An 18,461-nucleotide genomic window follows, 5' to 3' on the forward strand; every position below is an offset into this window, starting at 1 on the left:
TTTACCGGGGACAGCCACGGACAGCTCACTTACTCTACAGATCATAGTCTATACTAATTCAAATTCGTTTAAGTTTCAAATTCGTTTATTCAGCTAAAAATTAACAAAACAATTGCATTAGCTAAGTCAGAAAAAAATCACAACTCATCATAGGCTACACTTAAAAAATAATATTTACAAATAAGCTTACCATCTATTTTATTTATTACATTTATCTATCTATTTATCTATTTATATATTTTATTTATCTATTTTATTTATTTTATCTATTTTATTTATTTTACAAAAGCAAAATTTGCTCCATTTAATGGAGCTTATATCATCCTCTATTACAGGTTGAAAAAAAACTCCATGACGCTGTAACATGAGAATCTAATGAGATAATCTTTCAAACGTTTTCTAAACTTTGAATGGTTTAATTCCAACTTCAGGGACCGGGATAGGTTATTGTGTAGTTTAATACCGTTATAAATAAATTTAAAAATTGTCAGGGAATATTTTGGTAGAAATCCAGCCAGGTAAATGGAAATATGCTTAGTCTGCATGTTTGCTGCGGCGAGAGTATTTATTGCTTCCTTAAGGGCTTCCAAGGTCCTTGGTCGAACTTTGTAAACCTCAGTTGCAGATTCGGTCGCCCGTACACTTGTAATGTAATCCATTTCCTTAAGGTTTTAGCATCGGGAACACTATCATGACAATTCAAATCAAACCGTCTACGAAATTCAGGCTGGGTCGCCACCACACTATCCTTATTTTTAAAGAACGTTTCGACTACAAAACCACGATGCTCGCCAGTTTACGGCATGGTGACTACTAAGTACTAACAATAGCGTCTTTCCCCCCACCACATGAAACCCAAAACGGCACACGGAAGATTTCTCAGGTGCCGTTTGACGTCACTAACTGCTGACTTCACTTTGAGGGAACACAATTACCGCAACGATACGGATTTGAGCCATCGGCCTCGGTGGTGTAGTGGATAGCGTGTCGGGCTGATAATCCGATTGTACCGGGTTCGAATCCCGCTGGTAGCACTAACTTTTTATCAATTTTTTTTTTCATATCAGCAAGTTTGGTTGGTTTGGTTAGGTTATGACAGTTTAATTTTATAATTAAAAAATTGTAAAACTAAATTTAGGCATTTATAATTTTATTTTATCAACAAAACTATTTTTTAGATTAGTAAACCTTCATTCGATTTTTTCATTATCAGCACGTTTGGTTAGTTTGGTTAGGTTATGACAGTTTAATTTACCCTAATAATAGAAAAATTATAAAATTGTATGTTTCTTCAGACGCAGCAGTTAGTGACGTCAAACAGCACCTGAGAAATCTTCCGTGTGCCCCACCGAATGAAACCTCTCCCACTCCGCTAACTCGCGCGCACGCTCTTCAGCGACTGATTGAAACTAGGCACTCTGTACTTACTGAGCTTTAAGGCTGCATGGTTTGAAACTTTTGGGCTTAAAAGAACATCAAGTTCTTTGTTTTTAAAATTTTTTTCTCATCGCCAATCCACTCCACTGCCACTGTACTCGTACTGCCAGTGCGGCACTGCCACGCCACTCTCCACTTTCCACTCCACTCCACTCCACACCACACACAATCACAATCTTCATTCTTCAAAGTAAGTTAGTGTCCTGTCAAAATAAAAAACTCTAGATAAAAATGGCTGTTCCAAAGTATCTAATCTAGTAAAAAGACAAACAGTTTTCATAGACTTTGTTGAACCAAGTCTCAGATTATGGAATTTAGTTTAGTTGATGACACTAAATTATAGTCTTACAAATATTTCGTGTAGCCTAAGTCCACCAGTTAGTTTGTTGTTATTGTTGTTGGCCAGCTTAATCACTCTAGGCCTAATTTAGCTCATATTTATTAGACCACCTCATCAAAATGGTAAGTTAAGTTAAAAAGAACTATAATAGGCCTACCTAATTTTGTAAATATTAGTATAACGACGCAATCTATCCGATATACTTCGGTCAAAGATTAAGACAACAAGTATTCAAGTTTCAAAATTTCATCAAAAATGTCTATTTTTTTTTTTAGTCTTATATAAGTTTTGTCATATTTATGTATTGGTTTGACCGTTGGTATAAATAAATAAATAAACAAGTACCTGTTTTAACGGGGTTGAGAGAAAAGAATTTATTTATAAAAATAAATACATCTGCCTTTAAAAATAAGGTTGCCAATGACACAGAAAAAAATGTACACTTAAAATATTGAAGGATTATACAGCTAGATAAGACTGATTAATTTTGATGTTTGCCGTATAAGTTAGATGATTTCTCATTATGGTCAATGAACCTCTTAATGAATTCATGAATTATACTAGGCCTACTTATGTTATATTGAATTTGTTTACCTTATCTACCAAAACTAGACTAGGCTATTTTAAGCACTTTTTACCTTTGGCACTTTTGCCTATTTTACCCTGAAAATCAAGAAAAAGGTTGCACTTAAGTTTATGTCCTACATTTACTATTAGGCCTAAACATTATAGGCTACAGTAGAACCTTGATAAGAAGACCCTAGGCCTAGTACAATAATTATTATCCAGTACAGTAGGCTCCCTCTTATCCGGGCACCTTTTAACTGGACTACACTCGCCGGAAATGACATCTCTTTAACCGGACAATTTTTATCATCACATCGGTTTAACCGAACTAGGTCGGCAGGAAGTGGGTGGTATTGAAACGACTGTTCTCGTGGGAAAGATTTGAGACCAGTGATCTCGTGTCCAAGGCTGGGATTATACTAGGACGCTGGCGTCCAAGAGGCTAGCGTCCCACTTCGAGCCGAAAATGACGTGATTTGTGTTGGGATGCTAAGTTAGCCTCTTGGACTGCCATTTTATTTCAATGTTTTGCCACTTTTTGTTTAACTTATATCTATTTAAGTTAAATAACATTAGATTTAACGAGTACCCAGATTTGTTACTTTAAGGAGGCTAATAAAGTGTGTTTTTAGTAGCCTAAAATATTAATAGCTTAGTATAAAACAAATTGGCCAAGTTTGATCAAAATATATCCATACACAAGCAAATTCCAACAGTTAAGTTAGCCTAAGTTAACAATATTTTCTATAAGAATAATATGGGAATTTTAATTTACACTTCTTTGAATTTTCTCCGTAACTAAGTTAATAAAAACCACTTTAATACCTTATAGGCCTACTTAATTATTTGTTTTTAAGCTAATTAAAATGGTCTAGAAAGAAATATGACAAAACCCCTTTTTTACCCCATAAAACCTTGTTCCCAAGGTCCGTTCATGATGGTGGTTCGCGAACTCATTCAAGTTTATCCCGCCCTTCACCTTTAAGCCAAATTTCATCAAAATTGGACAAAAATTACTCAAGCTATTGCGTTTACGGACATATATGATATTTATATATGATATTTAAATCTACGGACGGGACGGTGTTTTTGGCATCTGGGGACATCAAATTGAAAAAAGTAGATCGGTCTCGGGTTCAGGTCTTACCATACGACCTATGCTAATAGCGTGTACCGGTAGGCCTATTCCCTATATTCCCTATATATAATTTTTACAAATTTTCAATAAAAGGTCTGCAAAATCGCCAAAGGTTTGGTGATTCCACACTTCTAACATTGGCCACTGCTAGAGTTAAGTCAATTTTTCATCTGTAAGCTACCCTCGTTGCTGATGATAAAGTGTTGATTCAAAACTTGTAATTCAAAACTTCCTCACAGCCTCAGCAACAGATTTCTTACACTCAAGTTATTTTTCTTGGTGCCGTAGTTCTTAAACCAACCATTAGTAGGCTAAAACATCTGGTTATTGAACCAAAATATGAGAGTATTTAAATTGAAAGTAGTTAGCCTATTATTGTAGCCTAGTGTTATAAAACAACTGCCCTTTATCTTTAAGAAACTTTATTGCCATTGCAGATGCAGTTTATGCTTCTCTTCAGTAGACAAGGAAAGCTCCGTCTGCAGAAATGGTATGTCGCTCATCCAGACAAACTGAAAAAGAAAATAACAAGAGAACTCATAACTACAATTCTTGCTCGAAAGCCTAAAATGTGCAGCTTTCTAGAATGGAAGGACGTGAAAGTAGTTTATAAGAGGTATGTAAGAGGATCCTGGGAACCTCATAGAAGGGTTGCTAGGGAGCTGAATGTTATAGGGCTTACTGAGCTTCAAATCCCGCCAAATCACTAATGGATTTTATCCAAGTAATAATGCCGCAACCCCTAGGTCCAGCCTGAAGTAATGTGATAAAACGATCCTAGGACAAAAAGAAATACTAGTTTTACACCAAATAGATGATAAAATGAAGTTTTTTATTAGAAAAGAAATAAATAAATTTTACAAGAATCACTGAGATGGTTTAGAAAGTTCCCATTGTAATTGAAGATAAAGAAAACTTATACAGAACAGCCTAGATAACAATACTTTATTTTGATCTTAGCAGATGTGTATTAGATACCTACTCTAAAATTAGTTCTTGTTCTTTTCAGATATGCTAGTTTGTATTTCTGCTGTGCCATCGAGCAAAACGACAATGAACTCTTAACGTTGGAAATCATTCACCGTTACGTGGAACTTCTGGACAAATACTTTGGAAGTGTAAGTTAATTATAGTAGCCTTTAATTTTAAACTCTAAAGTATATTTTTATGGTTTCAGCCTTTGCCGATTATAAAAAAGTTGTAGGCTACTATTAAAAGTGGGTCTTCAAATAATGTTAACATAAAATAGCCTACTCCCAATAATCAATTCAAGCACATTTTTCTCTCATAAAACATTTACCGTCCGCTTGAAATGAGTCTAATTTTTTTTTTAACTTGTCCCCTATTAGGCTTTCTAACCCAAACTTTGAAAATCTTAGTACCTTGTAGTGGTGTAGTGTGCCGATGTAGGAATGGCGATCCACCTCTGCTTTTCTAAAAATCCTATATTTTAATAGGCAATCCCTGACGCAAAATTTGGATTGAGGATTGAGATTTCTTGTGTAGTAAGAAGTTTTAGTGTGGAAGCGTGTGTATAAATTTAGTTGAGTAAAGTTTAGTAGTTAAGTTTAAAGTTTCTAGGTAATCAGTAAATATAAGTTAAGAATTGGATTAGTTTGATGGATAACATTTAGTTTGTTGATCTAATGGCTACAGAATAGCAGGTCAATGAACTCTGCCCATCTGAAAAAATAAGTTTTATGCTGCCGACTCTATAGTTAGCAAAGAGGTTTAGGAAAGAAGGCATTCTGAATCAGTAGAGTTATCTTTTATGTAGGCTTCTGCCTACTTTTACAAACAAATCAAATGACTAACTCTTGCTAAAAAGTAAGTCTATACAACCGTTTTATGAACTTTTGTCATAGGTATGCGAACTGGACATCATCTTCAACTTTGAGAAAGCTTACTTCATCCTTGATGAACTGTTGCTGGGAGGGGAAATACAGGAGACATCAAAGAAGAATGTGCTGAAAGCCATCGCAGCACAGGACCTTCAACAAGAGGTAAATGATGGCGATAGTCCGTACGAACTGTAGACAAACGTTGCTATTTGACGTAGACTGTTGTGCCTTGCTAGTCCGAATATTTTACTTTGTCTTAGTTTAGGCCTAGGCCTACATCTATTCTTTATTCCTATTGCGTTGTGATAGAGTAGGTTTGTTTTGATTTGCCATTAGGAGGTATTTTGTTAGTGTATACAGTTTAGGATTGGACTATTAAAGAGTCGATTACAGGTTGTAGTTGTATACATCACTGTCAGTTACTTGGTTTACTTGCAAACGTCATATTGGATTGTAAAATAAAAGATCAAGTTTATTTTAGTGTCATCCATATAAGAGAAATGTTATGTCCTAACTGATTCTGTACATCGTTTGGTGGTTTTTTTAACACATTTTATTATGAATTTTCAAAGCATCACTGTACTTTTATCATTTACAACCATAAATACATTTGGTCTTGAGTTACCTTATCAAACAATTTTGTTTACTAGTATTACATTGATAATTTTACCAAAGGTTTTAGTTATAAAGTTATGGTTGTGATTTTAAATTAATGTAAATCGTTTGGTCAAAACTAACAACATAGTTTTAAAAGCAATTTGCAGTTTAATGTGGAAAGTATAGCTGAATACTAATACTATTACTATTTACTATTACTAACGTTTATATTAGGCCTGCTATAAAAAATAGTAGTTCACTTTTGTCTCGTGACAAAATTGTCCTTGGTTAATGTGTAACATAAGTTTCTTTATCCAAATTGTAAAACATGTTATATTTTATCAGTTAAGCATTTCACAAAAAGTACAGTAGCATTACCATGTAAAAAGCTACTATAATAAATCCCTATTTAATGATTCGGTATTTTCATGCATTTACTTTTCTAGTCTTAAATGATTGTTGAGAAGAATTAAATAGTCAACATCATAGCAGATCTCATATAAAACTTATGATAATATACTGTTTTTCACCACTATTTTCCGATTTTTATAACTACAGTAATTAAACTGTTCTCAAACTTCACTTTTACATTAGGGTTTCAGTTCCTTCCGCTGACTATTGCTTTATTTGTTAATGTCAGGAACTTAAAACGAGAATTGAAGATTAAGTTGAAATATTACAACAGTCCAATGTTTTTATCTATATTATTCTAAGAACAATAAAGTGTAGGCCTAAAATATCTCAAGAGTTTCATAAGGATGCAAACTACAAAAAACAAGCTTAAATTGCAAAGCACAGAATCTTTAATTTTCTCCTTTAGAATCCACCTAAATTCTTCTCGATATAGGCCTACTTACATTAATGATGAGAATGTTAGTTTGAACTTAACATTATATTATATCTTTGCCCAAAAATGTATTCAGTGTTACATCAAGGCTTTTTAAAGCAAACTGACTTAGTTATAAAAATATAACCGAAGCAAACATGTTCCTTGATCTAACAATAACATAAAGTGATACAAATGTCTTGCCTATCTATTTTAAGGGAATACTTTTTGAATGTGAAATAAATAAACAAGTTAATCATGTTTGTAAATACAATTTTTGTTTTAAGATTATTTTGTTTTTGAAGATTGTGATAACAATTTAAACATTGGTAGGGTTGGGGGACGGGTAGAAGTTTGTACCAAATTGTTGAAGGATTTCTCTGTAAAAAGTAAAACTCAATCCATCATCAGTCAGGAAAATATTTATCCTTATAGTTTGCTTACTTCTCAAGACTTGTTAAATGGAGTATGAAACATGAATTGAAGGATATTGTAATCATTCAATTAGTATCCAGGGGTTGTAGGACTCGTCATTATTGGTATTGTATTTTAACAAACACTAGTATTGCCATTCCGTATACTGTAGTATTATAATGTAATTCAAGTATTGTGAAGGATATTTATTATTAAAGAGTTACAAAATTTCAGAGTATATTTATTTATTACCTTCAGTTTAAATTCGTAGTTTTTGGTAGTGGTTAGTAACTGCACACTAAAGTTACACTTTAGTTATGTTTTTAATATGGTAGGAAGGTGATTCTTTTAAAAATGCTAAGGTATAGTAAAATAAAATAAGACATTAGGGGGTTCTGTCAGCATCCTTAAAGTCATAATTCATTTAAAATGATGTACAAAACCTAAGGTGTACATTAAATAGTTTATAAATAATTTTTTGAATAAGCCTACTACAATACTTTGTTAGTATTGGTCTTAAGAAAATTAAAGAATTTGCAATTTTGAGAACACGGAAATGGCTCAGAAACAAGACAAGATGAGATTCCGTAGTAGAACTAAATTGTGAACTGGATAGAACCTTTTATTAAAAAAAACTCCAATATGACGGATGCAAGGAAGTTTTGATTAATTTTATTATTACCTAGAAACTCTTTGAAGCAAGGAAACTTGACAAGATTTTGCTTTGTTTTTATTTTGTTGAAAACATAAAATAGGCCTGAAACTAATTACAGTTGTTTACATCTCCTTTAAATATAAAAATAAAATATTCTTTGAAACAATATTGTTGCAATGCATGACTGGAATGATGCATGCTACATGTTTTGATGGTAAAATATCAGACTGCATCTTGTGGTAGAAATTCATACAGTTAAACATACAGTAACTATATTGATTACCCTACGAAATGTATTTTTACTGTTTAGTACAAAATGCAATGAAAACTAAATAATGTTTCAATAACGTAGTTTGAATCACATTACCTGATTTTTTTGTTTCCATACCATAAATGTTAAAAACTATAAATGTTTTTTTCTGTAATACCTTTTTGGGTCGATGACTGTTTTGTTTTTATAATACTTACCTAGAAAATCTCAGTATTTTTAATCTCTCCTTGATCATTAGAGGTTTTATTCGTGGTCTTGGCTAAGAAATCTTATTTTATAATAACATAAGGCATTGAACTTAAACTGTTCTTTTTATATGGAAGGAATTAACTAACTTCAATAGTGATGTAGGTATAGATATGTTCTAGCATGCTTTTTAGATAAAAATCATTCCTCTAGTACGGCAGATCTGTGCATATTCAACTGCACGTACCATCACTCAAGTCTGTATAAAAAAAATATATTAGCAGTTTTTGGGTAAATAATATGTTAAAATCAATTAGTGGTCCATAAGTTTCTGATGTTAACTCTGTGTTGAATACATTCAAACGCTGTCAGAATCCATAGATTTTATCAACGTCAACCACGTCGTCAGATAGAATTACAAATTTACTGTGAAATATAACTCTTGTTGTAAAGTGACACTAACCACTGAAGTTGTCACGTTACAGTTAATTTTATTTTACAGGTTGACACAAAAGTAATTAATTTTATTTCTATAACAAATTAACTTATGTACTAAAATAAAATATCTTTGAAATAGATATCGGTAGCCACAGTAGGCCTAAATCTTCTTAAACTTGTTAATGGACTCAAATCAAGATATCTTTCTGGAGCGGCCGGATATTGTTCAAGGAATTCCGTTTTGTTTGTTTTGTTGTTTAGGCCTACCTATAGTTAATCTATTGATTCAGTTAAAATAATACAAGCATATTTGATCACTTATTTAATTGATTAAATGATGTGTGTAAAGTTATTTTATTGATTAAACACAATCTTCAAGTTAGTCTCGCTCTGTGATGTAGTACTCACTCTTTTTAATGCTACGTTTACTGTAGAGGCCTGATACTGATAAAAGGTTTTGTGTTGCAAACTGCATGTAGAGGTTTTCTGTGAAACAAAAGGCACTAAAAACGTTTGTTTCTGTAATAAAACACCATGACTGTGTATTTTAGTTGAATTTTGTTTTTGGAATACAAGAAGTCCCTACTTTATGTTACAACTTTGTTTAATCTGTGTTATATTACCTATCTGATTTTAACAAATTTTACTCCACAGTTGGTTCTGAAATTCAAATTTCAAAACAACAAATATTTCAGTCCAGTCAAAGCAAATAATCTGGTCAAGTAGAATAGCCTAGGTAGATATGGACAGCATTGTACTTTGACTTCAGGATGGGGTGGAATTTTTATTCCCCTCCTGTTTTTTGGGACATGAACAAGACGGGATTTTCATTTGCATTGTCTCCCTACGTCTCTAGACTTCTAAATCTCATTACAATAGCAGTGAAATCGTGGACACCTCCCCCCAATTGCGGAGATATTATCATCGTTACCCGCCAGCTGACATCTCACCAGTCACCCTTTTTCTATCTGCCACTAAAAAGATGCTACTGGATTGCAAATTCTCAAAACATTTTAAATAGGCCTACTGAAAAGTAGTGTATCTTTATTACAAATTCCTTCAACTTAGTATCAGAAACAAGGTTGTAATATCTTCGTGGCCTAATCAGACTTTTTCATTTACTAAATGTCCTGTCACACAACTTCTAAAAGTTGTTTTAACAAAATCGCACAGTTGTAGCGTAAACCGAGCTTTGCGTTGAAGTTTTTCAAAGCACAATATCGTGTTTATCCTGCTTTGCGATGAGCCACCATAGCAGGTAGCAAGCTTGGTGCATGGGGGTGTGAGTGTATCACTGTTTGCAGGACGAAGCTGTGGAAGGAGCGCTGAGAGAGATCGGGTTGCTGTAGACGACACGTAGACTAGTGCTTCTCACCCGACACATCCACAACCGCACAACCTGTGTATTGTACTTGTAGAACTAACCATGTAGTATGAGCTAGGGCTGCGGCATTGACTTTTGTATACTTTCTAGTAGTTGAGTTCTACGACTATTGTTTTATTCATCCCATTCTTGTGTAGCTGAATCCAGCTTTAGAATGTAAAAGTAGTTTTATTGAGCCGCTGACACAGTACTGATCTCCGTCAAGTACGCAAACTTTTTTACCTAGCGGAGTTGAAACAATAACTTATTATAAACTATGGCATCCTCTATGTCACATCAAATATAGTACAAAAACTTAAAAGAGAAATTTTAACAGCAGTGCTATGACACTATGAGGGGCTGAGCTAACTTGCGATTTGTCGAGAATAACCATTTTTTTTTTTGCATAAACTTTGTTCTTTTTGAGTAAAATGTTGGCTATTGCTAGTCCATATAAATTTAATATCTACGTCAGTATTTAAATTCAAAGGTTTTTCAACCTTGACACAATTTGGTCTTGTTTGTTGAGGTGGTTATGTTAATTGGGAGCTAAATTGTCGATATATTAGAGATTCTAAGAGGGGACTTAATCTCTAACATGATTTCTTGTAACCGTTGAATTCACAATCCTGTGTTTGAAATTGCACTTTAGTAATAATAGTGTTATATAACCTAAAAATCATCATCTGAATGGGTCGTTCACAATTGATTCTTTACATTTCCCATCGCTGATTGCTAAGAAGGTGCTGATGTCAACTTTAGTTGTTTCATATAGGTTATTAAAATCGTGTAACTTTTCCAATTTCACTTTTATTTTGAGCAAAAAGACTTAATCTTCCAGGGTATGATTAAAATTTTATTGTCAAACAATCGAGAAGGATAGGCTATTAGTTCAGATAAGTGTAAGTTGCTGACAGGGACTCACTTTTTAAAACTACCTACTTTATGTTTGTATCACCTTTTACTTTTAAAAACTCTTAAAATGAAATGTGTAAGATGAAAAATTAGCTGCAAAGTTTAATACGAGTTACAAGGAAATAAAAACATTTTAATGTTGTGACAGTGTACCTTGCATTTAAATCCATTTTCGTACTCTTGATTCAAGACGAACAACAGAGCCTAACGAACAATCTGTTTACACATTCAAATACTTATAGTCAATGTCGTAGCTAGTCTGAATTTGTATGGTAAATTTTTTTTAACAAAAAAATTCCCAATTCAACTTTTCATGGTATGTTGTGAAATGTACCAATTGTATTTTCTAACACATACTTGTATTGTAGTAAATTAATGCGGTGTTGAATCGGAAAAATAAATCAATACAATTTAAAGTTTTTGTAACAATATGGGTTAAGGAATATCAAAATTGTTATGTTGGGATTAGAAGTGCTGGTCACAGATCTTTACAGTAAACTTAATTACAATTTTTGGAAATTTAACGCATATATCTTGTGACTTAGGGATCTTCCTTTAGATGTTTTCCATTTTATAAATAGTTGGTGTCTCCATAGCAGATTTTGAACCTTTAGCATATCTATTATCCTTTTCATAAAAACATTCTACTTGTTAAATTTCACCATGAAAATTTCTCAGTGTATTTTGAATTGCTTAGTTTGCCAGAAGCATACTAGGTGCAGTACATAAAATGTAAAACAAATATGTATTTCACAATGTGCATTAAATTTAAATATGCAAAAATTGTTATAATTTAAAAACATTTCTTGGATTGTGTGCTCTGTAATTTATATTTTCATTTCCATAACGTAACTGTTGTAGCATTTCTTTTGACTATTAGCTGTAATTACAAAAATATATTGAACATTGTGTAAAGTAAACAACTGTAAACAGTATCTGTGAAAGATACCAAGCTGTCAATTATTATTAAAAAGTCAGAAGAACTTAACGTCAATGTTTTAAAACTGTATTTTAAAAAAAGTTGCTGTGTTTAAACATACTTATGTTGAATTAGTATTTTGATAACATTTTGAAATATAATGAATTAGTGTGATTGGATGGTTTAATTAAAATTTGTTATGGTGCTTATATTTTACTCTTAGTTAATTTATTTGGTTTGCCAGTTTTTAAATCTAATTTTATTTACTGAAGAGAATTTAAAGTGATTTTCATCATAGAATAGTATATTTCATAACTAGGGCTTAAAGTGACTCTTTTTGACCCGAGGTTGAGTTTTACGATCTAGGCGAAGCCGAGGTCGGAAAATGAGCAAGGGTTAAAAAGTCACTTTTTGCCCGTGTGGTGAACTATATTTTTTGTCATATTGCATCATTAATTAACAAACAAAGCTAGAAAACAAAATAATTTTTATGTAAAGATAACCTCTCAAAACGACTTCCAGCTTGTTTTCAATTCTGCTAATGCAAATAAGAAGCTGTTTAATAAGTGATACAATCATTTCGTCTATTACGATTGTGTTACAGTACATTATACCATAATATGTCGAGCAATCGACAACAATAGGCTAACCTCCTTACGTAATAAATTAATCGATAAATAATTTCAATCGATACGATTACCAAAATCGAAATTTACAACGGTTTTCAACAGCTCCCTACTCCCTAGTGAGTAAAAGTGCTACTTTAGACCCGCAACACATGCATTAAAAACGGCTGTTTTTGCTGCAGTATGACAAAAAATTAATTAGTTTGTGAGTTAGGGTAAATTTTCTGTGTAGAAGTAGTTCCCAATTTGGATTTTGATGCTTAACATAGCTAAACATATTTTTTCAAGTTAAAAAATATGTTCAAACTGAATTGGCTAATTGAAAAAATCTTTATAAATCATCAGTTGGGAGGTCCGACAATAATTTAAATGTTGTGGTTTGCTAAGGAAATTTAAACTGCCAACATTTAAAGATGGTATACTTCCTTTCAATGTCATCTTGTAATTTTAAACAAGGTAAAACAATATCTGTTACATACAGTACTTATATTTTTGGTTTGTTTAAGATTAATATAAACTAGGTATTTACTAATGTAAATCTACAATATAGAATATACTCATCATTCCTTAGAAGTAGATTGTTTTATTTTATTTGTTTTATACTTAAATTTTTATTATTGTTATTTTTGTGATATTGTATTTGTATACAATAAAAGAACAATTTTTGGGGAAGATCTTTATTTAAATCATTTTTCCAATCCCTCAATATCTCAGGTTCATTGACCCAGCTTAAAAATATGTTATTAAAATAATTATGCTATTTTCTGGATAAGGTTTTAGACCGGTAGGATATTTTTTTCACAGTAATTTGTCAGGTAAAAGCTACAGAGTAGACTGTTAGGGTAAGAACAAACCGGTTTAAAGAGTCACTAGTGAATTCACTTAAATCCATTGTTCATTTTGTTTTATAAAAATATACCATGATTTATATCAACCCAACATGTACTGTATGAGGTTTTAGGTCTGTAGTCCCAATGCAACTAATGTTTATGCCTTTTAAAATAGCCTAAAAAATGTCAATAACTGATTAATAAACAATGAACAAAAGACTAGATTGAACAATGAGCTTCATGAGAGATTATTAAAATAAAATTCAGGAAAAATCCAAACAACTGAACAACTTCTAGCTAAGATAGCTATCAAACAACTCATTTATATTATTGGACCACCGTGTTAATGTTACATTGCCTCTAAAGTTTAGTTATACTGCTAGAGCTTAATATTTTGGTCAAGGTATTTGAACTAAATGAAATAACCTGGAGATATTGTGAAGTAGGCCTACATACACATAAAACTTCATAACATCAAAATATTGATGTAATATCTAGCTCTGTACATGTCCATATTTGCTGAAAGAACCGTTTTTAAGTTCATGGGGAACAAGTATTTCAATCAAACTTATAACCAACTAATAATAACTTTGTTTTGCGGAAGAAAATAAAAGTTTCCCTCAATGGGTTGAAACTACAATGTTTCATATTACTCACCATATTGTCGATCAGCTCTATATGATTATTATGTGAAGGTTTAGGACATGTTTAGTTTTGACACAATTTAAAGTACAGTTGAGGGCTTCATAAAAAACGACACAAAACACATAACCTTACAAACAAGCAAAGAAATAATTGAATAGTTCGGCCAAATAATGTTGCAAGTGACAATTGTGCAGAAAACATTCTGGTGTTGCCAATGCCAACATGTTGCCAGTTTCCTGTGCATTCAATCGCTTGTAAGTGCTGCCAACCTATGTATTTTTAAAAAACTAAATATCCACTCAGTAGAGGATCTCATTTACATAATTTATCCTCAAAAATCTAAATTTCACAAAATTGTCAATTGCAACGTTGATCAGCAGAGATATTCAATTTTTTTATTTGTATAGAAAATGTCTAATGTTACATGCTTTGTATGATAATTTATTTGTACGTGTGTAACGTGTTTAGTGTGATTATTACAAAGCCCTCTAGTGAACTCTGAATTGACAACGCTGACAATGTATGAACTTCTCTAATCATTCAGAGCTGATTGACTGTTTAGTTAGTAACATTTTACATTACCAATACCTTAGGGGAGTATCCATGCTGTTTGATGTACTGTACGATAAGTTTGACTACTAAGCTATGTTTAGTGAGTTGCATTGCTCGTAGTTACGGACAAGTGCCGAGCTGCTGGGAGGGAGTCAATACATCGGCCTCAGGTAGGTACCTTGACATAGGCCGCAGCATATTGGCTCCCTCCCATGGTCCCAATGTGTTGCGGTTCCTTAGCTTAGCAAAACCATTCCCCCAATTGGTAGTAATGTTGATGAGTTCGAGCTAATTTGATAGTGGAAATAGTAGACTTTCACAGTCATGTTTGATATATTCGTTGTCTTCTAGGTTGGTTCTTGTCATTGAGCTGTTTTTGAATGTCGATGTTTTAGAATCGTAGTTCTCCATTATTAGCGCTTCCTCAAGAGTAGTTTGTGTAGTGCCTTTACTATTCAATTTGGTTATAGATGAAAGAGAACAGAATCTTTTCAAAAACGTCAACATTGAAACACAGCTAAACACAGTTCTACTGTACTCAGAAGACAGCGTGTATTAGCTTATGGTTTACAAATTTACTTAATTTTACACATATGGGTGGGAAGTAATATTTGAATTAATAAGAGGGTGTTGACTCAAAAATAATACTTACAAATTAAGCCTTGCAAAAATAAATGATAAACCAAATTAAAACGTAGAAATCTTTCTTTTACATTTTAAGGGAAATGTGTAGATAGTCAGGGTATTAAATGTTTTTTTAGCTTAGGAAAAAAAAATTGGGATCAGAAGTTTATAGATTTGTAGCTAAAATATTTCTTGTTAATTGCAATGTTTTTAATGATATTTCTTATCAAACGCAAAAGGTAGTAAAGTATTTGATAGATACAGTTATTGCCTTAAATAAGAAATACCATGAAGCTAAATCAAATTTATCTGTGAAAAATATTCCAATTACATTCATGTAATTGTTTAAAACTTGTAAATAATTCTAGGTTTGTTTACTGTACTTACATGTTCATGATTTATAAGTTTGCTGAAATTTGATTCACATACAGCATGTTAGGTAGTCTGGAAAAATTGTTACGTGTCAACAAATAAACAATAGTATTTTGTTGCAGGAGGAAACACCTCAAGGATTCTTTGATGATCACGGTCTTGGCTAATGTGATGGATTGATGCGTCAACATATTCCTGGACTGTACCAAGAATGCTGCTAATGGTTGAAATTTGATGCTTATATCGTTCTAGTATTACATGATCTCCTAATATTATTTGGCAAGTACTTAATTAAATAGATCAGAAAATTTGTACAATGACAATGTTTACATTAGGTAGATAATATTTTATATTCTTTTCATTGCTTAAGTTTACTTGTATTAATGCTTAGCCAGTTTTTTAGTATTTTGTTTCAATCTTTTTCTCAGCAGTAGACTTTCTAACAGGTCGAATTCTGTAGTTATTGATTCATAATAAATAAAAACCAAATTTTAAATTTAAGGCGTTAAATTGCTTAAAAAGATATTTTTTACTCTATCATAATAAGTGAATGGATTAATTTGGTGATTGTTATACACGAATGGCTACAGAAAATTAAATTTGAAGTTCTACTATGTAAAAATGAAGAATATTGAAAGGTATAAAGGTATTGAACTTATAGTGGAGCTATAATACACATGTTCAAATTAAAATATTCTCAGTTGCAAGGGTTGTAATTATTAAGGTTTGATTTGTTTTGTAAGATGCTAACTTTTAGAAAAATTATAAAACTATCTCAATTTTTTTATAAATATATGGTTTTAGGAAATATGTTATTACAAGTTAATTGGCATTTTATAAGTGAAAATCACATATTTTATTCTTTTACAAAATTGTGCTTAAATATATGATTGATTTAAATGATTCTAACAACTAAACAAAAATATGATTCTGTCTTCATCTGATTATTATTGTACTAGTATACACTAATATTAAAGGTTGTATTTTATAGTTTGTATTGCGTGTTTTTAGCACGCTTTGTGTGGTAAACGTTATTGTGTGAGCGTTCCACAATGGCAATAAAGTTTTAGTAGATAAATAAAAATATATCTATTATCTCTGTAAATGTTTATGTGAGCTTAGACACTGAGTGGATTTGTATCTAGGAATATTCTGTGTGAAATTGTCCAAATGCTCAGCCACTCAGCATCAATGTGTTCATACAGTAGAACTCCAGCAATCCGAACAACAATCCCTTACAGAAAGAATGTTAAAAACCTGTGACTGCCGTAATAAGTATCGTTAATAAAGAAGGCAGAAGCCATGGTGGCCGCAAAATCCTGAACATCTTTGGCGAATTTGTGGACATAATCATCGTCTCCCGTGATCATGGTCTCCCCAAATCTTTAATATCTCCTGCGATCTAGTAGACATCATCATCAACGTTTCTTGCAGAAAAAAAATGTCCTCCCCGATCATGAAATCTCATCAGACATGGAAAACTACCTCCCAATATCTGTAAAAATCCAACCATCCTAACTATTACTATCTCAATGCACGGTCCCAATTGATTTGGATCATTGAGTTCTACTGTAATTTTATTCCAAGATAGTGCATTCCCAAAAATACCATGTGCTAGTTAGTTAAAAAAAACCTGTTGTGAAATTAAGTACTGAATCTTAAAATATTTTAGAATTTATATTATATGTTACTAACTTGTTGAAGTGCAATGCATTCTACAATTTGGCTGTGTGACCCGTATGCCTTACTAGTTGATGTCTATTGTTTTGTTAATACAGTACCGTATTATAGAAAGAAAAATATTCAACTCCAGTGAAAATATTTTCAAATTGGTTTTACTTGTAAAATAAACTAAATACGACAACCACTACTCTTATAGATGTTGTTTTTGTCAACACAAAGTGCAATAGTTTTAAGTGAGATTGTTCTTTATCATAATTGTTTGCGCAGATTTAGCTTATAACTGATTGGTTAACCAATGTTCCTAACCCTGTGGTGTGCTGGTTCCCATGAAATAAGAATTATAATTTTGCTACTACTAATTTTAATTTACATTTAATTACTGTAAGTAGTATGGATGAATAGGCCATAAATCAGTCTAAATAAACTCATTTTTTATTACATATCCAGCTATATACAATTTTAAAATTAAATTATAAATGCGGTAATAATAGTTGCTTTTGTTAATATGTTATGTAGTGTAGTGACTGCTTAAAGGACTTCATTTCCATTATAATATTTCCTTTTATTTTATTTCATTAATCTTAGACATCAAAAGTGAATTTCAAAATTGATTAAGTTTTAATTTTATTGGTGTTTTTATGATTGAAATAACTACTTTTAACTTTTTTTTATTTGTTTGTATCGTATTCAAACTGAATTTAGACATTTTGAATCCGACCAGATTTAATAAAGCTACATTTACTATTTAAACAATGTTTAAGTAAATCCATTTGTTATACATGCATGAAAATAAAAATAGGAGTAGATATTTTTAAACTAATACATATATATATTATACAATTTTTTTTTTAGTTTCCATGCAAAAAAAATTAACCAAACAAATTTTAAAACTGAAAATAGATTTCTTTAATTTATAAAAAATATACAAATAATAAATAAGTGATCATAGTTTTAACTTTAAGCAAAATAGTTGTTTTCCTACAGTTACCTAACAATGTACATGTTCTCTCACTGATTTGAGAAAGCAAAGTGGCCAATTCGCTCATCAGTGAGACAATGTTAACATTGTCTCACTCTAATTACTTTGTCTCACTCCAGATTTGCAACGTGAAGGCACGAAATAGTGAGCGCGTAACATGCAGGCAACGTCGTATGCGCGCGAAATACGTTGGCAGCACTGGCTGTAAATCAGCTGGTCAGCTGTTGTACTGTTGTATTTGTC

General features: G+C 31.9%; 1 protein-coding gene across 3 annotated transcripts; it reads left to right on the forward strand.

The window, feature by feature from the left end:
- Nucleotides 1–1,558: 1,558 nt before the first annotated feature.
- On the forward strand, nucleotides 1,559–17,423 carry LOC128990583 (AP-1 complex subunit sigma-2-like). Of its 3 annotated transcripts, none has more exons than XM_054413024.1 (5): nucleotides 1,559–1,627; nucleotides 3,920–4,098; nucleotides 4,492–4,600; nucleotides 5,348–5,485; nucleotides 10,015–13,199. In XM_054413024.1, the coding sequence occupies exons 2-5, from the start codon at nucleotides 3,920–3,922 to the stop codon at nucleotides 10,057–10,059; spliced, it is 471 nt and encodes a 156-aa protein (XP_054268999.1). In that variant the 5' UTR covers nucleotides 1,559–1,627; the 3' UTR covers nucleotides 10,060–13,199. The 3 variants fall into 3 exon arrangements, with proteins under 3 accessions (XP_054268999.1, XP_054268998.1, XP_054268996.1); XM_054413023.1 differs by lacking the exons at nucleotides 1,559–1,627; nucleotides 10,015–13,199 and adding exons at nucleotides 1,644–1,899; nucleotides 15,679–17,423; XM_054413021.1 differs by lacking the exon at nucleotides 1,559–1,627 and adding an exon at nucleotides 1,645–1,899.
- Nucleotides 17,424–18,461: the final 1,038 nt, after the last annotated feature.

The sequence above is a fragment of the Macrosteles quadrilineatus genome, unplaced genomic scaffold, assembly GCF_028750875.1.
Source record: "Macrosteles quadrilineatus isolate MER2022 unplaced genomic scaffold, UCM_ALF_1.0 Scaffold_3__2_contigs__length_128488019, whole genome shotgun sequence".
Classification (NCBI taxonomy): Eukaryota; Metazoa; Arthropoda; class Insecta; order Hemiptera; family Cicadellidae; genus Macrosteles; species Macrosteles quadrilineatus.